At 40.3% G+C, this 26,900-nt stretch overlaps 1 protein-coding gene across 13 annotated transcripts in view; it reads right to left on the minus strand.

Annotated features, from left to right (window-relative positions):
* Positions 1-26,900, minus strand: part of Cacnb2 (calcium voltage-gated channel auxiliary subunit beta 2) — a 327,915-nt gene that overhangs the window by 117,442 nt on the left and 183,573 nt on the right. The window contains exon 1 of one of the 13 annotated variants that reach the window (XM_040755453.1): positions 19,535-19,751. The exons of the other annotated variants lie outside the window; for them this stretch is intronic. Within the exon in view, the coding sequence (XP_040611387.1) occupies positions 19,535-19,585 (51 nt within the window). The 5' untranslated portion in view covers positions 19,586-19,751. Of the gene's footprint in view, positions 1-19,534; positions 19,752-26,900 lie in introns of those variants that run through there. 13 annotated transcript variants of the gene reach the window in all.

Here is a 26,900-nt window from a genome sequence, read left to right on the forward strand (position 1 = left end):
TAATTTGAAAATTCTGCATGAATCACAGGTAATCTAGACAACAAATACATGAGACACAGCTTTCTGTGTGATTTGCAGAGGTCTCCGTGAATTATTTTGGAAACATACTTCTTTTCTTTTAAAATGTTTACTTTATTTTTTATTTTAAAAAACAAGTTTTTGTAGCCTAAGTTCCTGTAAACATACGGACATAGTAATAACAGCTCTGGTAATTCTTTTGTTGTTTATTTTGATAGTGACCACAGAGCAAAAATCAAGAGACTTATTTATTTATTTCCCTCTCGTTATTGGCCATGTTATTAGAGAATAACCTTTATTGTAAAAATTTCAGTTAGTCGGGCTGGAGAGATGGCTCAGTGGTTAAGAGCTGTTCTTACAGAGGCCCTGAGTTCAATTCCCAGCAACCACATAATGGCTCACAACCATCTGTAGTGAGATCTGGTGCCCTCTTCTGGCCTGCAGAGATACAGGTATACATCATAAGATAGGCAAATCTTTAAAAAAAAGTTTCAGTTAGTCTACAGAAACTGGATTTTACCCACTTTTCATTCCAATAGCCAGGATAAAGAAGATTAAGGCAGAAGCAAGTCACGTGATACCAGGCCATCACTTTTCTGGGTATTTTGTTCCTTCCATAGGACAAGAACCAAAGATGTTTCCTTCTGTTGCACGCCACCTGCATCTAAAGCAGGAAGCTGTTTATCTATTTCACATTTATTTATATGTGTGTGTCAGTGTGGTTACATGCTGTTGTGATTGTGTGGATGTCAGAGGACAATTTTCAGGAGTCCGTTCTCTTTCCTTTCATCATTAGGATTCTGGGCATCACACTCAGGTCATCAGGCTTGGTAGGATGTACTATTAGCTGCTGAGTCATCTTGCTAGCCCAAGGTTTTGTTTTTCATGGAGTATGGTCATAAAGCTAAAATGGATTTCTGTTTTGGTTTGAGGTTTTACTTGTTTGTTTGCTTGCGTGTGTGTGTGTGTGTGTGTGTGTGTGTGTGTGTGTGTGTGTGCGCGCGTCCATGCGCACATGTTTTGGAAAAGGGTCTGTCTATGCTGTTCTGAAACTCACTTTGTAGACCTGACTGGCATTGAATTCACAGAGATCTGCCTTTCTTTACTTCCCAAGTACTGGGATTAAAGGTGTGCATCATCATGCCTGGCTTTGAAATTCATTTTTTAATATAAATTAATTTTTTTCTAAATTAAAAATGTAGACATTTTAAAACTTCTTTTTAGATTAAAACTTTATTTATTTTTGAGTTGTAGTTGTTTTCGTGAATCATGTGTACCATATGCATGCCTGGTATCAGAGGAGGGCATTGGGTCCCGGGAACTGGAGTTACAGATGGTTGTGAACTGCCATGTGGGTGCTGGAAGCGAAATTGAGGCCCACTGCACTATGAAGGCATAAGGCTTTTCTTTCAGTGATTAGCTGCATATTACACGAAAGCCAGTTATGATAACACATTCCTGTAGTCTCTGGAGAAGGCAGAAGCTAGAGGGTCACTTGGCCTTTAATTCCAGCCCTGCCTGGACAACTTTTTTTTTTTTGAAATAAACCAATTTATATTACATGGAACTGACTTTTGTCTGGTTCTAGAATTTTCTGTAATGATGTCTCATGAGGTGTATGCAAATACTTGTTTTTCTATCTGTTTCTGGGACTGAGAGCCTGTATTACAAGTCTGCAAACCTGGGAAAACTGACTCTATGGCTATTATCTTCCTTACCTTCATAAAGGCCCTTCTTATTGCAAAGGCTGGGAATCTATAATGTATGTATAAGATATGACAGTGGCAGGGAACATTTCTTAGTGGTTTTAAATCTTGAATCGACAAGCAGCATTTTATTTTATTTTATTTAGCAGTTCGGAGTTTTTAAACCTTTTGCTTGGGTTCTTGTTGTCATTAGTTAAGTATAAGACAGCTTGCTTCTAAAAGAAATGTTTAGGACATAAGTTATGTCTCTTGTCTGTTAATTTTTTTGTCCTTGGTATTATTTTTTATCTTGAACTCGGATTAACATTTTTAACATCTTCTCAAAAGGCTGGTCCACATAGAAAGCTTCTCATTAAGGGATGCTGTCTCAAGGCAACAAGGCAGAGAGCAATAGAGGAAGACATCAAGTAGCCTCATCTCCTCATGCACACATACACACACGCACACGCGCGCGCACACACATACACAGACACACCCCCACACACACATACACACACATCTGTATGCACATATATGACCCCCACAAAAGATTCTACAATTCCATGGAGAACTATGCAACATTTATTAGCCGGTGTAGATAGTAGCATGATCAAGCCAAAAAAGACATATTTCAATGGGTAAAAAGATTTATTCAAGAATTGAAAGGAATTTGAAATGTTAGTTTATAAAGGTAAATTATTTTGTACTTTGCTGGTTCCCATCACCCATGAGCTACATTAGCAGATTTTTAAAGCTGCAGCAAATATGTGTACTTCTTTCTTGAGTTGTAGCTGTTTCAAATTATGAGTATTTTGTGTGGGAAGCTGCACAAGGAAACCCTTGATAGTTGAAACACTAGGCCCTAAATAAAGAGGAATGTGGCTCTGTCAGATTTCAGGTACTGTATACCAAGAATGTCACAATATTGCATTTTATCTCAATATTAGGACACAAAGAAATACTTCAAAAGAAGACTTTATTTTCCTATAGCCTTTTAAAAATTATTACAAAACCCTTGCCAAACATTTTTTGTAGTTCAAAGATGGGATTTCTTTGAAGGAAGCCACCAAGTTTAAATTAGAAATAATTTGACCAAATATGGCACAGAGTTTGTAGATATGAGGGTAAAGCAGTGTACAACCTAATGTGCTATCTGAAGAAAACAACAACACAAACACAAAACAACGTGGGAGAATTCAAATCCCAAGAATTCCAATTAAGCCCAACTGTCCATCAAATAATTGTGAAATAAAAAGAAAAGGAAGCTAGGAATTAAAAAAAAACTTTAAAGTTAGTGAGAAGACTCAGGGAGTAATATGCTTGCTGATAAGTTTGACAAATTGAGTTTTATCCCTTGGTCCCATGTGATGAAGGACGAACTGACCCAGCAAGTTGTACTATGACCTCCACATATGTACTGTGGCTATACGTGCCCATACATATTCACACCCACATAAAACAAGTAAGTAAAATGCAAATACAAGTATCATTTATCTGATCCCTTCTATTCCAGTGAGAACCTCAAGGCCAGAGGCAGGCATATCTTTGAGTTTGTGGCCAGTCTGGTCTGTATCCCAAGCCAGTCAAGGCTACACAGTCATGATCCTGTCTTTAAAAGAGGTTGAGGAGGAGGTACAGAAGGATGAAGTGGAGAAGGAAGAGGAGGAGTTGCAGGTAAGAAGTAAAAAAAATGCTAAAAATGGCTGCAAAGAACCAGTACATCCATAGAATCACCAGGAAGAGGTTCCAACTGTAGGTGAGCATGCTGAGACGTTCAGTGTTCACTGACTGCTAAACAAAATGGCCTATATCTGCATAAATATGTGGTAGTACTATTATGGAATCTAGAGACAGAACTTGGTTTGGGAAAGGACAATTAATAATATTGACTTAGAGTTTATAATGGCAGAGGAACACCCATGGCGAAATGTTCAGCAAAGAACTAGACTTCTGGGAATAGGATATTTTTAAGAGTATCTAAGGCTTGGCTACCAAAAGGTAAAGGTTGATTCTTAAGTGCACCAGACAGGTCATCACAGTGGGCAAAAGGAGACAGAGAGGTTAAGGTAAAGTTTAAGGGAATCGCACAGGGGTCTAGGGAGATAACTGAGTCAGTAAAGTGCTTCTTATGTTAGCACAAGGACTTGGGATTGGATTCCCAACACTGACACAAGAAAGCTGAACACATCTGTAACCCCAGCACAGACAGACAGATATACAGACCACTGTATTTACTGTTTAGGACTAGGTCTGGCGAGAGACTCTGTGTCAAAAAATATGGTAGAGGAAAAAAATTCAAAGTCATCCTCTGGCCTCCACACCTACCCACAGGTATGCAAGCACACACACACACACACACACACACACACACACACACACACACACACACTGTGCAGAAGAGAAGAAAGTTACCTGAAGCATTTCTGATACTGTCATGCATATTACATATGACAGAAAGATCTGAATTAAAGTTTCTGACAGACATAAGGGACCTATAAATAACCAGGCTATTTTCAGACTCCCATTGCTATTTTATTGTTTGTTTCTTAAGCACAGATCCCATCTCTCAGTCACAACTCACCTTTCCTTCTACCACTCTGTGTCCCCAGACAGTCTCCTGCTTCATATTCAGTTGATTATATATAGTAAGCATTCTGAACTAAAGAAGAATTTACATGCCAAGATTATCGACACCTTTTATGGAAATGCAGGTGTCACATTGTAGTCACAAGATTGTTTCACATATGGTGGGAGAAAGCTCATTAGAACAGGAATTTGTTTCATTCACTGTTGTATTCCAACAGTGCCCGGCATATAGCAGTTTTCTCAGTAAATATTTGTTGACTGAATGAAAATGCTTGTACCTCCATGGGAAATTTCACTTATTAATGCCTTAAATATGTAACATTTATTGTCCTAGTGAAAATGAGGCTTCTATGGTTGATAAGGCAAATGAGGTTCTTGCCCTTTGGGGAGCTTATATGTGGAGTGGAAAGACTGGCAGGCATTTGAGAAGTCTGCCGAAACCTTTGTGCGTATCTCAGCAATTGAAGAGCACTGCAGACCATTTGTGAATAGCAGCTAGGGATACAATCATAATACCTCATGGTACATAATCATACCATTTAGCTGCAGGCTGGGTATGAATTCACATGTCCACTGGGTGTCTTGTGAAAAGCAATAAAGATTATATAATTATTGGATCTTAGACTTTAATTCTATTTTGCACAAAAGTACAGAGCTTTTTGACTAGGTTTAACACACACCACACCTGCTTTCTAGAAACAAAATTCCTATGTAAATCAATTGAAGGTTTGTATAGAATTTCACTAAGAATGGGTAAGTATTGACACCATTGGTCACAGTTGTGTCACACATTACCACTGATGTGCATTTAGATATTGTCTCATAGATATTCCCTCCACAAAGAGACATGTCACACTGCTTTACCATACTCTCTGGCTTGGCAATGTCAGAACAATTATACATGCAAATGCATTCTGTATAAGCCGAGTTGACTCTGCCAAAAGTGCATGAAAAGTTGGAGGAAGGGGCTCTGGAGAGATGGCTAAGCCGTTATGAGAACTGGTACTCTGCCAAAGGACCCGGGTTTGATTCCCAGCACATCCATGACAGCTCAAAACCATTTGAAACTCTAATTCCAAGTAATCCAATGACCTCTTCAAACACCAGGCACATGCATGGTACACAGATACACAGACAGGAAAAACACCCATTCATATAAAACAACAACAACAACAAAAAAGATTGTCTTGGAGGGTCAGGGAAGACCATCCAAGCAAAAACAAAGAGTTGTGAAAATGGACAGCACTTGGCTTGTTGGAGGAATTAAAAAACCAGTGATAATGAGGGAGGTGCGGAACAGGAGGCAGCCTGGGAGGCAGGGGTTGGGCTTCTTGGTGGGCAGGTCTACAAGGAGCAAATATAAAGTGAGTGCTGAATAGTTGTGGAAGATTTGGGTGAAGGAGACATCAACATTTCAGAAGTGGGGTGCAGGCTCAGACTTACTGTTCCAGGGGCTCCCGTCAGGAAGTGACACAGTGGCTATGGGGCAGGGCCACCACCTCAGCAGCCACAGCTCCTGGGATCCATGTGGTGCTGATGCTTTCACTTCATGAAAACCACATAGGTTTTGCTTTAGGCAGATTTAGCCTGGGTGATGCTTGAATCAGACACATCAGAGGAGAGAGACAGGTGAGTGGCAGGAAGCCTGATCAGCTGGCCTTGCACCACAACCTTCCTTGCTAAGGATCCTTTTGTTCTCTGCCTCCTAATTTCAGATGTTTCCTTGACAGTTTGGTAATCAGACTCGCTGGGCCCCCTGCAACACACACACACACACACACACACACACACACACACACACACACACACAGATGAGGCTCTTGGTGAGGTCCCATGCAGGGCCGTCCAACCCTTTGCCATTGTGATATGACCTCGAGATCTACTGCATTTCTTGCTATCCCATATTTGTTGCTCACACGGGCTACAAATTGGACTCTGTTCACCCCTTCCACCTTTTTGCCCCAGGTCAGAAGGCTGTGGGAGTCTTTCTGGGAAGAGAAAAATAGCAGCTGATCTAACACACTTGCGTTCAGGCATAAAGCCAGATGGAAGTGGATTAGTCAGCTGTTTAGGATTCCACTGAGGACACAGAGAGGCTAGAAGGAAACTAAGGTCATTGTGTTTTATTTGTAGTTGTTTTTGCTCATTCCTTCACAGGTGGTTAGGGGGCATTTTGGGGACAGTATCATGATACACTAGGGCAAAGGCTCAAGGACAGGGTAATGGTGGACAGATGAGAAGTCAGGTAATGAGGAGCCAGAAGTACCTGCCCTAGAACACTGTGAAACTGCGTTCATTAGCTGCACAGTGTATGCAGACTGGCAGGGTTCCGAGCATTAAAGTATGACACAAGCATTGAGCCCTGTGGGGCTTCTTTCTTCAGAAGTCACTTTGAAAACAAAGCTATTCCAGAATGCCAGGTGCGTAACATCCTACTTCAAACACCTCTTGGTGATCTTTCTAGATCAGTGGTTGTTGAATATGGAAATTTTATTCCATAAATCTTTCTTGTAATTTTTCTTTTCCAAATATGAACCGTGGCAGAAAAAATACATATATATCATTTTAAAACTTGAGGCCGCTTTTTGAAAGTGGTGTTTCCATAAATGACTAACCTTTAGGTGTTATTTTATACACGACTTGTTCTGGAGATAGGAACGGATATCGTATAAATGGTGCTAACACTTGAATAAATGTAACTTCTTTTATGCTGTGACAGAGCCTTTGCTAAACATTCAATTCGCAGTATAAACCAGGTCCACACAAAATATCATCACTACTTCAAATTTTAAAATATGGAACTTGACTCTTGGAGCTAATGGGTGAGTTGTTCATTCAACTAGTTAAACCTGCTCCAGATTATTTTTTTGTATTGCTGGGGACTGAACCCAGGGCTTTGTGTATGCTCAGCAAGTATTCTGCCACTGAGGCAGAACTCTAGACATCTGCTTATACATATATTTAAATATTATTGTGTATGTTTGTAGCATATGTATTTGTATGGGGTACACCTTTGGGTTGCTCACTGGTGAAGGCCAGAGGATGATGTCAGATGTCCAGAGATCTACAAGGATGACCTCAACTAACAATCTAAGCAATAGTGGAGAGGCTACCTTAAATGCCCTTCTCCTATAATGAGATTGTTGACTACCTTATATGCCATCCTAGAGGCTTCATCCAGTAGCAGACACCCACAGCTAAACACTGAGCCAAACTACTGGAAACCAGTTGCAGAGAAGGAGGAGTGATAAGCAAAGGGGTCAAGACCAGGCTGGAGAAACCCACAGAGACAGCTGGCCTGAATGAGGGTGACCCCAGACTGATAGCTGGGAAACCAGCATAGGTCTAATCTAGACCCTCTGGATGTGTCAGTTAGGAGGCCTGGGCAATCTATGGGACCTTTGGTAGTGGATCAATATTTATCCCGAGTATACGAATGAACTTTTGGAGCCAATTCCACATAGAGGGATACTCTCTCAGCCTAGACACAAGGGGAATGGTCTAGGTCCTGCTCCAAATGATATGACAGACATTGAAGATCCCCAAGGAAGGTATCACCCACCCTGGGGAGCAGAAAGGGGATGGAATAGGAAGCTGGTGGGGGGCAGAGGAGAGGAGAGAGAGGGAACTGGGATTGATATGTAAAGCAAGATTGTTTCTAATTTAAATAAAAAAGAAAGAAAAAAAGACTCTCTCCACCTCATTTCCTTAAGACAGGGTCTCTCACTGAACCTGCCATCAAGACCCAGAAATCCTCCTGTCTCAAAACCCCAAAGTGCTGGTGTTGCAGGTGTACATGGCCACACTCAGCTTCTTATATGGGTAGTCAGGATTGGAACTCAGAGCCTCAGGCTTACAGAGAAGTCACTCTTAGCCACTCAGCCATCTTTCTAGCCCCACACTTGCCATACTTTTATGTATGAAAATCATTCCACAGACAAACTAGAATGTAAATTCAAGCTATGTCTAGGAGGAACTATTGTGTTGGGGAGAGTCCGACCTTAGTTCAAAGAGCTGAGCGGAGTCCACATTCAGCTGGCTGGGTGGACCTAAGAGTTTCCTGGTGGGCTTAGAGGGAGATAGAAGGACATGCAAGGGAGGAAGATGAGGAGCTGAGGGTTGCATGACCCTTTCCATCTGGGAGATGGAGAGGGGCAGGATCCTGTTTTGATCACTCTGTGGATTTCTCAGGTTTCTTCCCTAATATTTATCCCTGTGTTTTATGTTTTAATAAAAACGATAAAAGGAATCACAATATTCTTGTCTACCCTAGAAATAAAACTTTGCTCAAAGCATTTTAACACCCAAGAAACAGACGCTGGTTTTGTGGGAGCGAATAGGTGTTGTCAGATGCGTGAGGTTAAAAGTGAGCTCTTACCTGCCACAGAGCAGTCAATATTTAACAGCTAAGTGGGAAATCAAAGTTTGTATTCACAAACTAGATTTCAATGAATGAGCATCCCATTCTCTCGTAACACATATTTGCTTTCTTTTCCCCTCCAATTAGTTCTAGATGTTTCAGTGGCCCATTTTATTTTGATGTGTATCATATACTGAATCACCACAGAGTAGTCAACCATGAAGAAAGGAAAATATTAATGTCTAGTTTATAAAGATACTGGAGCCAGTGGGATGGCTCAGTAGGCACCTGCCGCCAGACCTGATAACCTGAGTTCTGTCCTGAGAACCCGTGAGGTGGAAGGAGGGAACTGACTCAGAAAGTTGTCTTCTGCCACATCACACTGGTCAACACACGCACACACACTCATGTACACGCACGCAAAGTAAATAAGTAAATGCAAACATCAAAGAGAGTGAGCTAACAATACTTGAGAAGATTCATGCTCCTAACTCGCTTCTTCAAGTCCATGAGAAACTTAGATTTTATGTAAAAGTCAAATCAAATCTTGAAGTTTGAATTTTATTTTAAAGTGTATCACCATCTAAAATTAAAATGCAAGTCATATTATTGTCTAGGAATCACATTTTTTCTACACAAAGAGAGTCCAAGATTGCTGTCTTTCATTAACTTTTTATAGAAAAGACCACACTTTCCTATTGCCAAATGACTTACTGCATTTCACTAAGAAAACTAAGTTCACTAAAATATCCTGTAATTTGGACTAGGGAGATAGCTCAGCCAGTAAAGTTCACACACAATGGGAGGGAAAAGGAGTGGAGGAAGAAATGGGGGAGGAAGGAAGGAGGAGGCAGAGGAGGGAAGACAAGAACAGAGGAGAACAGGAGAGGGGAAGAGAAGAGAGGAGGGGAGAAGAGAAACCCAGATATGATTATATATCTGTAACCCATGTGCTAGAGAGGCAGAGACAGGGAGCTACCCAGGCTCACTGACCAGCCAGCTGCTCAGGAAACTAGGCCAGTGAAAGATACTGCCTTAAAGAATAAGGAAAACGAAACAAAAGAAAACCAAAAGGTGAGTTGAGCTAGTCTCTCTCTCTCTCTCTCTCTCTCTCTCTCTCTCTCTCTCTCTCTCTCTCTCTCTCTCTCTCTCTCTCTCTCTCTCATGCCTACACATACTTATGGACACAGCACACAATATCCTATAATCCCATAATTTGCAAGAATGGCAAGGACATAGGGCATCTGGTGAATTCTCATGACATCCCACCCATAATGCTCATGATGACTAGTTATCTATTAGAAAAGTGAACATACCAGCCAGTGATTTCCAATGTACTAGACATTACTTGTAAAACCTCCTCCCTGAGCACATCATAGATTATGAAATGCTATAGGCATCATGCATAAAACACTTCTGCAATCGACTCCATGAAGTTTCTTGTATTCACATAAGTAATTTAAGCAGTGTACATTTTGAAAGCCTTTAAGTCTAGCAAAAGGAAACTCTTCCAAAGATACAGCAGGTAGAAAATCAAAGCGAGTGCAGCTTCTTATGATGAAATTCCTGGAATGCTTTTAAGCCATGCACATGCTTCTCAGGGACTGATCACTACTAGTTGTTCTTTCCCATCTCAATTTATCACTCCCACTGTTCTCTACTTTGGTGTCCTTCTGTGACAGCATTACTGGCCAAGTTCCACCGTGCAAGAGCATTCACATGGCACTGACATGCTCTATCTTCACAGCCCAGTGAGATACAGCGGTCACGTACCCTGGTGTTGCAGCAATACATGAGAGCAGACGTCATGTATCTCCTGCTTCACTCAGAAGCCCGCGATGGGATGGGATGGGATGTGCACAAGGTACCTTGATAATGTCATCTGGAGGGTAACATGAGTACCAAACAAGGTGGCATTAACTTTTATCAGAGTAAAAATGAACTACAGTGAGGCTGGTGTGAGCCCTAAAGTGCTCTTAGTGGCTGAATACAGTCAATCTAGTCAACAGCTAGAGAACATTCATGCATACACACTGGGACAATCAGCAGGATGTAAAAGCATCATTGGTCAGAGCCTGACCAGCAGGGCGCAAGTCCTTTCAGAAGGTTTCAAATTAGGCCTGGGAAATCAGCAGGAGGGGAGAAGAGCTGAAATCCTTTGAGTTAAGACTGGTATTTTCAGTGCATAACCATCTTCATTTTTAAAGTATGTGTATGGGTGTTTGTGTACGTGTATGTGTTACCCTGTGTGTGTGCCTGGTGCCTGAAGAGACCAGAAGAGTGCATGGGATCCTCTGGAACTAGAATTACAGATGGCTCTAAGCTGCCATGTGGGTGCTGCTGGGGCCTGGACCTAGCATCCCTGCCTCAGTAGCCAGCGCTCCTAACTGCTGAGCCATCTCTCCAGCCCCACCACCATCTATGTGTGTTAGCTTTGTACAAACTGTCAGCCACTTTAGTGTGCCGAGCTGGTGAATGCATTTCACACATTCCACGTTTGAGAAGGGGCTTGCAACTTTGAAAGAAGAAGGACGGTCAATTTTTTAATTACATATTTTTTCTTAATTTGGCAATTTAGGATTTGATTTAGCATTCGACTAAAATTTATTAATCTCCTTTCCCCTGTGCTGCATTAAGGACAGAGGGAATTATGTAAAGGCACTGGATTGCAAGTTGTTTTCCTTAGTTTGTGCAAGCCACATGGGTTTTCCGCTCTACAATAAAAAGGGCAGAGCATTTTAACTGCAGGACAAAATAAGTTCTCAAGAAAACTATGAAAAATATTTTAAAATTTTGTCAGGTATGGATTAAGAGTTTTATTTTCCATCTAATTAAAATGCAAGTAGAGAGATTTAAAGTATGAGACAAAAATCCACATACAGCAAGGGCAACGAGGAAAGAGCTGTGCTCAGTTCCATCTCTCCTTCAGCCCCTTCCCTGTTGAACAACGCTTACCTTTCCACAGAATTGTCTTTAAGTCCATAACCCACCTGGAAACTGGATAGAATGTATTTGTAGCTTTATGCGTAATTATAAACATCCAAGAAAGTAGATTTTGTTGAGAAACCTGATCATTTAGTGCATATTTCTCAACAGGGAAAATAGAAAGAGAAGTAGAAAACACTTAATCTTTACAGATGTGTCTTTATATTGTTACACATCCCCCAGGGGAATGTGTCTAAGCTCTTATTTTCTGAAAAACAGATGTGTTGTGATGATAAACAAAAGTACCTGACTTATTATTTCCAATTGGACACCTCCAAAGATAAAATACGATGTTAATAACAATGGCTTGCTTTTAGGGTGTTAAGAGTGAAATTTAATTTTGACTTGATCTTCACATGAGGTTTGTTGAGTGATCAGCATGAACTCTGCCTAACTAAGGAAGCCTCTGGTCTTAATATTTGCTGTTTGGGAATGAAATGGCAGACTCTAGAGAAGCCCCATGGAGAGCGTTACCCTCCCCAGGAATGGAGTAGGGATTGAGTGGGGGGTGGGGGAGGCTGGTGGGGAGAAGCAGGCATGGAGGGGAGGAAGAGGGAGGTGGGACTGATATGGGAAGCAAGCTTGTCTCTAATTAAAATATATAATAAAAAAGTGTATTAAAAAGAATAAAAAATGGAATATGAAAAAAAAAAGATTTGCTGTTTGCAGGCCGTGAGCCCTTAGTCCCCCTGCCTCAGCTACCTGAGTCCTGGCATCTTGGAGGTGCACCATAGTGCCTAGCTTCCACATTTTGAATGTCAAGTTTATGCCATAAGAGTGGGGAAATGTCTTAGAGAGATCAAGCATTCTACTTGAATGTAGAAATCAAAATGGCATCTATTTTCTCAGCCCTAAGCACATATTGCATTAGCAAAGGAGTCATTGCTACTCACACACTTTCCCTTATTAACTTGGGAGGTGTTACTAAGGCACAGCTCAGCAAAAACTGCTTTTTTGGGAGTCTCTTTAAATGACCAACTCTCTACAATATCTCTACCAACGAGTTGTCCCAGATATAGTATTCCAGCCCTTTAAAAAAGTCACACAGGAACAGTAAACTCATGAGAGGTCCAAAACTGTCACAGCCCATAGTTCATAGTTCCTATGAATACAAAGAAAGAACAGTATTGAGGTCTCTTAAAAATATCAACTTTTACTAAGCTCAAATTGAGTTCACATAGCCACGATGGGTTTCCCTCTCTAACTACAATGGGAAACATATGTATCTTAATTAAATCATTTTAAAGGGGCGGTCGGCAAATTGACTCAGTAATCGGTGCCGCTCGGCAAACATGTTCATTTAAAGTGAATTCTACAACTTCTAAACCTTCAACTGATTTGTATCCTGAGTGTTCTCTAACTTGTCAAGTCTATAATATGAAGATTCACGGCTTTTGTCCCTTCGTATTTGCATACTTGCAAATATATTTTTTATCTTGCTGTGGAAGCACAAGGTAACTTCCTCACCCTCAGAAGCACATTTAATTTCACTTAGTTGTTGATATATGGCATGTGTAGGTGATTAAAATTCCTGGACATCTCACGAAAGTTACTTTTTTACATTGTTGTACTTGAAGGCTTACACAACCTCTTTTCAAAAATACCCAAAAGTCAAATTAACATAAATTATTCACAGCCCACTGTAAAAGCCTGGAAGCTAATCTGAGCTGGATATGCAAAACCTCCCGATGTGGAGCTTAGCCTTTGGAGAAGTCTTCCAAGTATTTTTATTGAACATTCAACCTTATTAAACTAAGTCACAAAAACTGCCGCAAGCCTGAATCTAATGGGGGGATTTCAGTCGCATGGCTTTTCATGCCACAAAAATATCTACACTGTTATACAAAAACCAAAACAAAAAACTATTTTTATTGAATACGCTTTCTTCAAATATTTCCTAGGCCTCAAAGAGAAGACTAACTGATAAACCACTATCCCACCCTAAGTGCTTTGAGAATGTTGTGCCACTTCTGGGACCTTTCCAAACTCTTAGACACGACAATAGAGAGAGTAAAAACAAAGAACATTAAAATTCAAATTAACTTAAATTCATTTTCCATGTTTAAAACAAATAAATTGGAACTAGAAAGGTGGCTCAGTGGATAAGAGCATTTGTTGCTTAAGTATGAGGACTTAAACTTGGATCCCAGGAACATAAAACTGGATGTAGCTGTGTGCCTGTAACCTCAATACTGTGGGGAAGTGAGGCCAGGAAGGTCACTCAGACTTGAAGGCTACCAGCCTTGCTCCAGGTTCAGTGAGAAACCCCGTCTTAAGGAAATAAGGTGGAGAGTGATAGAGCAGGGTGGATACACCCCCTGCCCCCCCACACACCTAGGACTATCAGTTATCTTGCTGCAAACCAGGAGACCGGGGGGGGGGGGAATCAAAATAAAAACGCATGCTTTTGTTATAAGTCTACTCAAGTCTGCTCACTTATTACACAGGAACTCAAAGTCCTGTTTGGTCTGAGCAACTATGAGGATAGGGCACAGCACAGAACAAAATAGATTTTGTAGAGTTGGTATCCAACTTCCCGACAACTGCATGATGGTCACATGTGCTGGGGTTGTAGAATAGGGCCTTAGATGATTCTGAAAGGCAAATTTTGTTTTCTTTGATGGGTAAAATGCTACTGTTAGATAACAAAGCTAAGAACCTAGATTAAAATCAGGTCATTACCTGACAAGTGACATAATTTACACAAAGGTCAAAATGGCAGCACTTTGATTTCCCTTACTAAGAAACAGTTTAGAAAATTCCAGTTCCCAATGCTGTGGTGTAGTTCAGTGGCAGAGCACTTGCCCAGCATACAGAAGGCTACTGCTTCAACTAGGCAGTGGAAAAAAACTTTCAGTTTTTAACCAGAAGAGAGGCAAGCCTCTAAATGGCCAGCAGAAAAGAGAGCACTCACAAGACCACAAGGTCCCTTGTCCCGGCCTTGCTGGCCCCTGATCAATGAAGACTAGATGCATTCTTGGTTTTAGTTGTCCTTGACAATGAAAAAGTATGGCATAAAGGGAGCGGTCACTTCTCATATTTAACTACATCATACACTGGAGTGGCTTTTGCCCAACTCTGTGTAACACTTAACAGCTCTCTGCTCTAAATGATTTTGTTATTTGAATAATGTCAAGGTTTTTATAAATGGGGTCTTACCATATCACCTAGGCTGGTTTAATGATCTTTTGCTTCAGACTCTTGATAGTATATTGTAATATTAGCATTGTCAATAAAATCATTTCAAAAAGAAATATCAGAGGCACAGCCAGGAAGAACAAGAACATTTAAACTCACCTAAGCAAACAGTCCCTCATCTGAGAATTTAGTCCACAGAAATTATTCAGTGGGGTCAAAAACTGTATAGTCACAACTGTTATTGCAAGTTTGTCTATAAAAAAAGTACAGAGTCAGTCTGAAATAGAGTATCTGGATCTAGAGAAATGGCTCATTTGGTAAAGTTCTTGCCACATCACACTCACACAAAACATGAGGGTGGTGTTGTGTGTTTCTAACCCAGCTCTGAGGTGGGAAAGGTGAAGACAGACTGATACCTGAAGCTCATTGGCTAGCCCATTTAGTTGAACTGATAATAACTCCAGGTTTAAGGATCTTTCAAAATATTGTCTCAAAAACTAAGGTGGAGAAAATTTGAAGAAGACACTTGATATCTACCTGTTTTCTACAAGCAATCATGTACACACATGCGTGCACACATATATACTTAAAAGTTCAACAGCTAATGATAACTATTTGGACAAACCATGGCAAACCTACACAATATTCTATAATGCTGCGATTGAGCTGTGATGTCAACATAAGGTTGAAGGACAAAGGTAGACAATGGAAGCATGCTCACTGAAGATACAAATATAAAAACACACACAGTTGTTGTACTCCTGCAGCATGCCAGGGTAAGCAGCATAAGTTCCTGCCAAAGCATCATGCTGTGGTGGGGTGTCCCCACACCCACAGCATCTCCTTCAGATTTCTTCCAGTTTTAATAACAGTAACATAAGTAATTTCTGAAAAGTAAAATGTTACTTCAAATTTATAAGTTTTAGTAATAAAATAATTTGGCAAATCTGTCAGGGGTTCACAAAATGATCACTCTCGTAAGACAATTGCTTAGCATGACAAGGTAATAGCAATAGGCTGGCATCTCTAGGTAATGAAGCAGCGTCTTTGGGTACCTATGTAATTCACAAAGCCTTACTGACATTATGACTGCATTTAAATGCAAAGTATATTTGTAAAAAGATTTAGAAACTTGCAGCTTTAGGCCATTGTATGCCTTCATAAAAACATAAATAAGGGGAAATGCATGCTCATGTGCTAACCTGAACTAATTAATTGATAATTAGTTCATAATTATAATTTACATATCTCATAACCTAAACTAAATGATCAACAAAAATCTAAAGTGAACAATAGCCATACCAAAGGGAACAAAAGTGTAGGCTTATGAAAGAAGTTTAAAAGAACCAATGTTCCTATTTATATTCTCCACAATACTTCAACAGGAGGGAAATGAACCACAGGGTAAAACTTCCTACATGAGCCATGCACACTGCTGTTACTATTAAATAGTTATGACATTATTGTCCCTAGTAATTGCTTGAGTTGCTGTAATCATAAAAGAATAAAGAAAAAGAAAATTCATTTAAAAAGTCAGTTCATTGGAATATTTAACTCCCATTATCCCCTTTGTTCCATACCTAAGCACTGGTTCTTTACCATCTGGTGGATGAAGATAACGTTGAGAATCAGCTGAAAGCAGTATATGTCCATATTTACACATGTTGATGGGTTTTGCACAGGCTCAGAGGGCTGTACTGCCCTCCTATCACAACACTCTGATAAAGGAGCCATAGATACCCAATGAGGAGTCCACTTCCCAGAATAGCCCTTACTCCTCTAATGTGTAAATAAAAAGCACAACTTCCCTTGCTGCCTATCATGAATATCAGTTTGTTAATTCCTAGTCATTTCAGAAAATGTAGGAAGGCATGTATATTCCTTTAATAACTGCAAACACCATTCTGTATAAACAGAGTCTATACGCATTCTGGTTTGCTTTAAATTTCCTTGCAAATGGTTATTATTACTCTTATTTTTTACAGATGTTAAAAATAAGGACACAGTGCTTGCAAATCTCAAAATATGATAGGGGAATGTATAGAATTCAGTGTCAAGGCTGACAAGATCCTAACACCTGCTATAAGCCAAAGTTAGAGAAACAATTCTGGTCACTATTTAAAATGAGTCAGAAAGGCCTGCACATATCTGAGAGGTCATCATCACAAACACACAGAAGTAACACTGTTGGTCTAACCATATCAGTACATGATTGCAGCCACTGATCAGTCATTGTCAAGCAACTCATGAGCCAACAATACCAGAAGACATGACAAGCAGCAAGTGCCCTGAATCTGAGGGACACTTACACACTTGTTTGTCTTTGTACTGAATAGTGTTTGTACAAAATGCACTGATTTATCAAGTTCATTTCATTGTAAAACAAAAATTAAATGTTTTTCAAAGCTGTCTTCATGTAGTTGGGATTTGAAATAACTTCGGGAAAAAAACAGATATAACACGAAATCATATATGTATTAAAACGGAAATAAAGAGCATATAGTTTATTTGACAGTCTCAAAAGCTATTCAATAATATATATGTAGATGCACATAATGGCATATGTGTCAGTGTACCTATCAAAAAATTCTCCATATGTCTGCCCAGTCTTGAGAGAATGTCTTCTGGCATTACTGGGAAAAGTTGAGAAAGAGTAGATTAAAAGTGTTAAACATGATAGAAGAAAGTTTTGATGAGGTGTTCCTTTAAACTTTAATCATTAAAAAAACTCCATCCATTGATGAGTGCTACTCAAACACAGGCACAAACTACATAAGAACAAAACTAGACATAAACCTGTAATCTCAGGTACTCAGGCAGCTGAGGCAAGAAGACTACGAGACTAAGGCCAAGGCTGACAAAAGAGCAAGGCCCTGACTCAAAAAAAAAAAAAAAAAAAAAAAAAAAAAACCAACTTAGGTGTGGCGTCTGTTATCCCAGAATGCGGGAGGCCGAAGTGTGAGGAGCATGGGTTTTTAGGGCATCCTGGACCACACAGAAAGATGCTGCGCCTGATCCAACCAAACAACAATAAAAACCTAAAATGAGTACTAGCCAGGTCAAAGGGGGTCAGAAATGCAGGGCTTTGGAACGAAGCTTAAAGAACTAACCTCCTCAGACAGATTTGTCAGTACTTCAAGACAGGAGTGAAATTAACTATAGGATAAACTACCCATTTAGAGTCATAGATTGCCACTACTTGTAAATAGCCACGGCATCATTGTCCCCACTTTCTGAGTGCAAACGGAATGCGTCTAGAATTCAGGTTGTGAGTTGTACACATCCATTGTCAGTTGTAAAGATAATTTTCTAATTAACACCTCTGTAGGAAAAAATGAAGTAGTTATTTCACTTTTGATAATATTCTTAGAAAGCAAACTTACTAGAAATGATTATTCCAGATGTCACTGAAAACAGGCACAACAAAAGAGGTATTAACTAATTTCTATATCACACATAACATTTTAAATATTGGCAAATGTATTGTTTCTAACATCCAGAAATCCTTTGTGTTAAATAAATTGGCAGCCATGCAGAGCCTAAAGGGATATAACTACAATACAGACAATTTTACTTTTAGCCTTGGGTACTGAACCCAGGGCCTTGTGCGAGCCAAGCAAGGTCTCTACCACTGAGTCACATCCCCAGCCTGCACGTACACCAAATGGAATGTGCACGAACACAAGAAGAAGAAATCTCTGTGTCCTTAGAAAACATAAAATGGGATCTAGCTATGAATCACATAGAGTGTAGCCAAGCGCCCTCAGATTTACTGGTTGTGCTAATATTTTTATGTGGCAGACAGAGCTCAGAACAAATGATTTCCACTCAACTACTTTCTTAGCATGTATTTTCCCCTCTTAAACTCAGAGCAGTATAGGCTGAAACCACCAGGAAATCTAGAAAGAACTTTTAGCGAGTCTGTATTTAACTGATTACCAAATATTTGTGCACCCTACTAACATGTATTTGTAACCTCATGACTAATGTTTGCAAGCTCTAATTTAATTGTTGGTGCTGTTTTGTTTTTCCAAAGCTTTTCTCAGAAATAAGGAAAATAATAATATCACCAGTAATGCAATTTGCTTGAAAATTCTCCTTAAACATAGATATCATTATTCCTAGTCTTAGATGATATAGTTGATGCATAACAATAACTTTATGATTATTATAAATCTTGCTTTAAATGTCATTAAAAATATATGACATTTTCTGTAAGAGTCCCGAATCTAAAGATCCAACAGTCTTAGCGTGGTAAGACTCCATACTTTCAAGTGTCTTAAACAGCAGACTCTCCTGTCTGGACTTTATAAATTCAAAATGTAAAACTAAAAGATAAACTTCAATACAATCCTAATTTGTAACACTTGAAGTCAAAGCACCCTGATTTTTAGAAAGTCTCAAGAAGAAAGAAGCCAAAAGCACAGTGCCCAGGCTGAGAGTGGTCTGCAACAAGAGCCTGCTCGCAGTTCACAAAAACATTTTCCATCTCCATCAAGTTCTCCTCACCCTAACTCCCTCCCCTAGCTACTAATGGAATCTCAGCAAAACTCTTTAAAACTAAAGTTACTGTTTTAATTGCTTAACCCACCTCAGTATTCAAATAAATACAACACATATGATATTTTGGCAATGACGGGAAACTTTTACACAGCAAAGCAGTTAGCATGACTGTAGCTTGGGCCCATTAAAAGTACGGTACAATCCCGTTTCTCTCCAGAGCACACAGTTAATCTGGAGAGCCCCCCCCCCGTCTGCTTACCCCAGGAATACTGCATTGAGTCTGAGAAGACACCAGGTGCCTGTCAAGCATGCCAGACCAGTTCCAAAAGCGTGCAGAACTTCGGAGAAATATCTACAGACTCAAGGACCAGGTACCAGCTAAAGGTGGCGGAGCTTCGCTGTGCTGATCGAGAGCACGCCACGGGCTACCGTTTTCCCTGCTGGTTTGAGATGGGTAATCTTAGTCAGTATGACTTCGTGACTTTCTAAAGTTCTTCAGATTTCAAGAGCTTTCTCTGATTCCAGGACCACTTCGGGAGAGGCAGAGGAGCCCATCATAGTCAGTTAACCAATGCCAAGTGGGAGGGTCTTTTCCTACTTTGAATTACGTCAACTGGCTCAGAAGAGAGACGCCTGTAAACTTGTCAAAGCAGAGTAACACTCCATTAATATCAGATGCATGCCTTCGGGCAGCCCTGGCCACGGCAGGGCTTTTAAAGCTACTTTCTGCAGTATAGAACAATAGATTGCACAACCGGATACACTGTTAGCATTCAACTACTGTCCTGAAAAGTCTTGGAGAAAAGTGAAAACATTCTTCTACTCCCACCCGATGAAGAAAGACTTTCTTTTTTGTATGCAAGAAAGTGATCTTTTGCTTTTCTCTCTTGTTGCCTTCCAAGTTCTCTGAGTCCATAATTGCATTCACAGTCAAGTACTACTTGATTAAATTTATCTAAAATGGAAAACTTTTCTTCAAAAGACACTTTCAATCCAGGTGCTGTGGCCTAAAATACCAGCACTCAGAGACTGAAGTAGGACTGAGCTGAAGGCAAGCCTGGGCTATATAGCAAGAGCCTGGGCTATAAAACCAGACCCTGTCTCAAATACTAGCAATAAGAAAAATCAACCAACCAAACACGAAATGACACACACTTTACAGAAATGAAGCAATTCCTGCTGTGCCCTGAAGACATTGGCACAATGCATATTACTATCTAGAAAATATAAGCCAGGGATAGCTCAAGGGTAAAAGTGTTCACTGCACATTGTAAAGATCTTAGTTCAAATCCCTTGTCCCCCTGTGAAAGGGCTGCCCATGGCAGTGCATGCCTGTAACCCCAGCACAGTAGTGGGAGAGATGCAGATAAGCAGATTTCTTGGGCTTTGTTGGCTACCAGCTCAGCTCCATCGAGAAAACCCATGCCAAAAGAGTAGGGCAGAGAGTAACAAAGCCAACCGCCAACCTACAAGCTAAGGGTGGATGTCTTCTAGTAGCTTCAATTTTGAATTTCATAACAGATTCTCACTGAAATGCTCAGGCTAGTAAGTCATTTACTCACTCTGTAGCCCAGGTAGGACTTGTCTCAGCCTCCTAAATAGTTGGAATTATAGGTGTCACCAGATTAGATGATTTACACTTTCAAATGATTGGCAAAAATATCCAAAGCAGAATGGCATCTTGTGACACGTGATGAAGTCTCTACCTACATTCACTAATAAAGATTTATGAAGACATGGTCACTTTATTTTTACATGATATCATGGCTGTTTTAGATTTCTATCAGAATGGAATAACTGTGACAGGGAGTATGTAATTTATAATGCTTTCAGTACTTCCTAGTGACTCTCCAAAGAAGCTTGTCAGCCCCCGAGAACAACTGTGTGTAGGAGGCCGCTTGGGTGCTCCCCTAGGCCATAGCTCTGTACTGTACCACCCATTTCTATAAAGTCCTTGAAATGAGGAACAGTCCAGTGACTGCCAGGGCCTAGGGAAGTAGGGGTAGCTTTAAAACTGTAGTGTGAGAAGCACCCTAGAGTTGAAGTTGCAAGGGCGCATGCCTTGGACTCTACAGTTACACAATGCAGTAGCCAAATATTCCCATCTGTTGGCCGAGCATCTGTGGAATCCACTGACCATTTGATGAATACTGCATCTGTACAGAACGTGCACTTTTAAGATAGTCATTTAATAAAAGTTTAAAATAGCTTTTGTTTCCTAAACAATTCTGTCTACAAATTCTTAACATTTACAATGTGTTGAGCATTGCTAATCTATAAGTGCTTTACAGGATACGTATACTTCCTAAGCAACAGTGTGTTATTTTACACAAGGGACTCCACTATCTGTGGATTTTTGGTATAGAGGAAGCTCTTGGGGTCAATTCTCCTGTATACTGAGGTTTGACTGTACATAGCCAGGGACATGGTCACCCCTTGCCAAGGAAGCAGATGGGCAGAATCTCCATGGTTACAGTGGGGTTTCAGTAAAAACTAGAAATGACCTGAAGAGAGAAGTGGGTAGGTTAACTTTGGACCAATGACCTAGATTTCAGAAGTCAAGTACATGGGCAAATTTCCACCACATAAAGTTACAGAATGCAAGCAGTACAGCCTTACTAAGCTATGTGTGCAACAGCGCCCTCTTCTCTGTAACTATCCCATGTTGTCTCTTGGAATCATCCAACCTCACAAGTGTGAGATGCTCTCTCTCATTGTATCTTGACTTAGATTCCTCTGATAAGTGACGTTTAATACCTTTTCAAGCACCCATTGGTCATTGGTATGTCTTTGTCGTATCTTTGGCCTATTTCTTGTTTGAGTTTTATTTTTCTGTTGAGTTCTGTGATTTTTTTAAACCTATCTTGGATGTCAGTCTTTTATCAACTATGTAGTCTGTAGTATTTTCTCACAGGCTCTTTCCAGGTCGATGATTGTTTCACTTGCTGTGAAGAGGTTATTGTGCTTGCTGTAGTCTCACTTGCTTTACTATTGCTTTTGTTCCCCTAAGTTTTTGGTGTGAGATTCGAAACAATCACCACCAAGGCTAGGATGAAGAAACTCACTTCCCCACGCTTTCTTCTAGCTCTATGGTTTCAGGCCACATGGTTAGTTCTGGAGTCTATCTTCAGTTGCTGGAGTCCATCTTCTCTGTGTGTTGGAAAATGAAGGTTCACTTTTGCCTCGATGTGTAGATGTATACCAAAAAATAATGTACATCAACACATAATACTGTATATCTTAGGTTTTTTTTTTCAGTGTTTGGGTCAAATCTAGAACCTTATACATGCAAAGCAAGTCCTCTATCACCAACCTATACCCTAACCTTTTACAAAAATTTTATTTTTTTTAGACTTACTCATTTTATGTATGAGTATTTTGCCTCCATGTATATATGTGTACCATGTATAATCCTCATGCCCAAGGAGATCAGAAGAAGGCACCAGATCTCCTGCTGGATTGAAAGATGGTTTGAGCCACTACATGAGTTCTTGGAATTGAATCCATTTGCTCTGCTAAGACACTAAGTGGAGGGGCTTTGGGAGGCTCCAGCATGGCAAACATGGCTCTGGCAGGCCTTCCCCTTCCCATATTCCCTCTGCTCTGCTAACAAAAACCGTTAGATTCCATTCCTAAAGCTATCCACCAAGGTCTAGTCCATTATTTAGCCACTTCTTCCTCCTGAGGCTGACTGCCAAGATCCAGTTATCAAAGTATTGAAGTCCAGTGATCAAAAGCCCCTTTTGGCTCACCTAATTAACATGTCCAATCAAAAGAAACCAACTCATCCTAGCATGGTGTTCCCCTCATTCGCTTTATAAGCTGTCAATTGCCATCGGGCCACGTCTGTCTCCACTCTATCTGGAGGCAGTCCTTTGGCCCTCCCTGTGCCCCCTTCTTGTTCCTGTCCCCTTCTCCCTCACCCTGTCTCCTGCCTTTGTATCTTATTCCCTGCCCTTTGTTACTCCAGGGCAATGAACCTCCTCTGTGCCTCCCAAATAGTTGGAATTAGTCACAGGTGTCACCAGACTAGATGTTTCATATTTTCAAATGATTAGAAAAAATATTCAAAGCAGATAGACTTTGGAACACACTGCTCTGAATGGGATGTCTCCACCAAATTCTTCCTTCAGGGAAACTCTTGGAGGAAGAGGCAGAAAGAATGTAGGATCCAGAGGGGATAGAGGACACCAGCAGAACAAGGTTCTCTGAATCAACTGAAAGAGAGAAAAAAATGAACTCACAGAGACTGAAGTTAAAATTTTAGAAAAAAATTTAGAAAAAACTTGTAAGAAATTATGAATATTAACTGTGATTGGTTTGCTGGGCAGTGGTTTGAGAATTTCTTCTCTTTTCAAAAGCTTAGTGCTTTTCAGAAGTCTCCACAATGGGTTTGTGTTCCTTTTTCAACCTCATTTTTTTTTCCTTCTAGTGTCAGACAGTAAAGGGTAATTTTCTAGAGAAACTGCTTAGTTTTGCTCTTGCAGTGATGGGTGGAGCCAAATGCCTTGCATATGCTGTTCGAGGCCTCAATCACTGAGCTACACCCCAGTCAGAAACCTTTATTTAACACATTTTGAGTATTTTTATTTATTTATTAAACAGAGATTCTTTTCACATTCAATATAATATGAATACTCTTTCCCCTCCCTCTACTCCTCCCAGTTCCTCCCCACCCCCTCTCCTCTCCAAATCCATCCCCTTTCTGTCTATCATTAGAAAAGAATAGACATCTAAGAGATAACAGCAAAACACAATAAAATAAAATGTCATAAGATGAAACATCATGTTGAAGTTGGACCAGACAAGCCAACAGAAAAATAGAAGAGTCCAAGAGAAGGCACAAGAATCAGAGACCCATTCGTTCTCACTTTCAGGAGCCCCATAAAAGTGCTAAACTGAAAGCTGCAGTGTATACGCAGAGGACCTGGTGCAGAGCCATGCAGGCCCCATGATCGTTGCTTCAGTCGCTGTAAGTTCATAAGAGCTTTGCTCCGTTTTGACATACTTTTCTTATTGGGAGGATGGTTTGTGTTTCTGTGAAAGCACACACTAACCTGTAGAAATCTTACAGAAACGCATTGCTTTGCTCAATAGGATGAGTCTGTCTAGTAGAGTACAAATGTCTTCAGTCTTGTGTGAAAAAGGACCCTCTAAATCACGATTTTATTGCCCTGTAGAGGATTAACCAGTTCAAATATAATGATCTTAACCAAGCATTAATTCTTCCAATGATTCCAAGTTGAATGTTTCTCTGAAAATCTTTCAAACTGGCTTAATCATTCTGTCAGTTCCCTCAAAAAACAAAACCAACCAACCATGCAACACCAAAGTGCCTTTAGGAGACAACGTTCTTGGAAAATAGCCATAATCCCAGTACCCCTGAAGAGGAAGGAGGTTAACAAGTTAAAGGCCAGCCTGGGGGCCTACATACTAATAATTATTGTAAAAAAAGAAAGCCCAAACTTTTTGGCATATATTAATTAGAAATTATTTTTTCTTTTTCTTTCTTTCATTTGTTTATTTGTTTGTTTTTTGAGACAGGGTTTCTCTGTATAGCCCTGGCTGTTCTGGAAATCACTTTGTAGACTAGGCTGGCCTTGAGCTCAAAGAGATTCACCTGCCTCTGCCTCTGGAGTGCTGGGTTTAAAGGCATAAATTTTGTTTTCAACAAAGAAATACCCTGAAAATTTAGAAGCAGTCTACCTGGCAATGAGCCCTAAATATGAAACACAATGTCTTTCTTTTGGACACTAACATATACAGCTGCTAGTTGTCCAGGCCAAGTCCACCTTGAGTTATAATGCTACTAAAGTATGTAAACAATAGAGAAAAGTTAATGCCTCATAATGGTTTTGAAAGCAAAAACACGGATGAGGGTGAAAATTCTACATGAAATATCAATGGTTTCCCAAACTTGTACGAAGGCTCTACTACTAAGCAACATCACTTTTTTTTTCATGTGCTCACTGGGATACTGATTCTCTTGCTCGCAAATAAGACTGAGAGACATTGTACTGAGCTGCTTGGCAGATCATAAACAGAAAAGCTAAAGATAGCAGGCACATGAACACAAAGAAAGAAAGCAGGAAAGGGGTCATTCAAGGGACCTGCACTGCGCAAGGGATATGTATTAGCTGAAGGATAGCTTTCCGCACCATCAGCAATAAGAAATTCAAGATAATTTGATTCCTCTCCAGTGTTAGACTAATAAAAAAGGGAAAGAAATTTCAACTCAGATAAATAAATCCCTACCAAATAGTAATTATTAGTTTTTCATACTTCTGGCAAAATTTCAATTTAGATATCTATCATTTAGGAGAATACAAAAAATATACAGCCACATTATAGAATAAGTACATTAAAAATAAGGCCTTTTTTCTGTAGGAATAAATTCCATTTTCCATTTGTAATTTATTTTTTATTGTTGACTATTAGAAAAGAAGAAGACAAAAATAACAAATAACAGCAGCAGCAACAAAATACGTATCCCTGCCTTCCCCTAGGCTCCTAATCTACAAAAATGGGGTCAGACTCCCAAGGATGATTGCCAGATTACACAAAACATCTAGCACACATCTGCTATATCAGAGTTTCCAAATAAATGTTAGTTTCCTTCGGTGAGTTTACTCCCTGGGAGACATTGAGCAATGTCTAGAACCATTGTTGACTGCTACAGCAGGGAAGGGTGGGCAGTTCACTGGCATTTAGCTGGGCAGGGCTACAGATGCTCTTAACCTCCTGTAATACAGGACCCAGGTCAGTTTGCCCACAGTGGTAAGATCAAAACACCCTGGAAGAAGGAAGGCTCTCTTCATATCAGCACTGTCAGCCGCGAGAGGGACTCTCAGTCAGAACCAAAGATAACAGCACTTGAAATTCCGATCATTTCTATATCTACTGCAGGTTGTCTCAGAGTGAGAGGTGGGACTGGAGAGGAGGATCAATTAAGAGTGCTGTGGTCGATGAGGAGGTGAAGTCTAGAGGAGCCACTGTAGTAGCTGGCCATCAGAGTCTGACCATAACGACAGAAGTGCCTTGATCCTCGAGGAGCTTTCACACCAATAACATTTTTTGCCTTAGCTCCTATTCCAAGCCCCTTCTAATTCCCCACCCCATTCTTCCAGCCCCAGATCCAACTCATCTGTGTTAAATCCTGAAGAAGATGGAGCTGACACTGTTAGAACTCCTGGAGAGTTGTCCTCATAACTAAAGACACTCACTTTCTTAGAAGAGAAGGCACTCTTTGCTACCACAGGGGTAGGCAGTTCCTTTACTGTGTAAACAGAGACAGGGAGGGCCTTCACTCATTCTGATTGTTCAAACCCAGACAACTTGGCCAATTGTTTTTTTAAACTCTAAAACAGCAGCAGACCTTTGTGGATAGGGATGTGGTAGCCAGAGCACAAATACAAGATGTTGCCAGGAGACAGGAAAAAATGCAGATTTTTGGAGGCCACATACTTCAAGTGGACAGTTCAGACTTCAAAGTCCAGACTGGTGATCCAACCAGCCAGGATTGTGGAAAGCTTCCTTTACTCACACCCCAGTTGGGAGTTTCTGTATCAGTAGTGTTGCCTTTGATTACAAAGACCATGATATGCGTATGAATATGGGTAATTATG

Source organism: Mesocricetus auratus, unplaced genomic scaffold (assembly GCF_017639785.1).
Source record: "Mesocricetus auratus isolate SY011 unplaced genomic scaffold, BCM_Maur_2.0 Super-Scaffold_100013, whole genome shotgun sequence".
Classification (NCBI taxonomy): domain Eukaryota; kingdom Metazoa; phylum Chordata; class Mammalia; order Rodentia; family Cricetidae; genus Mesocricetus; species Mesocricetus auratus.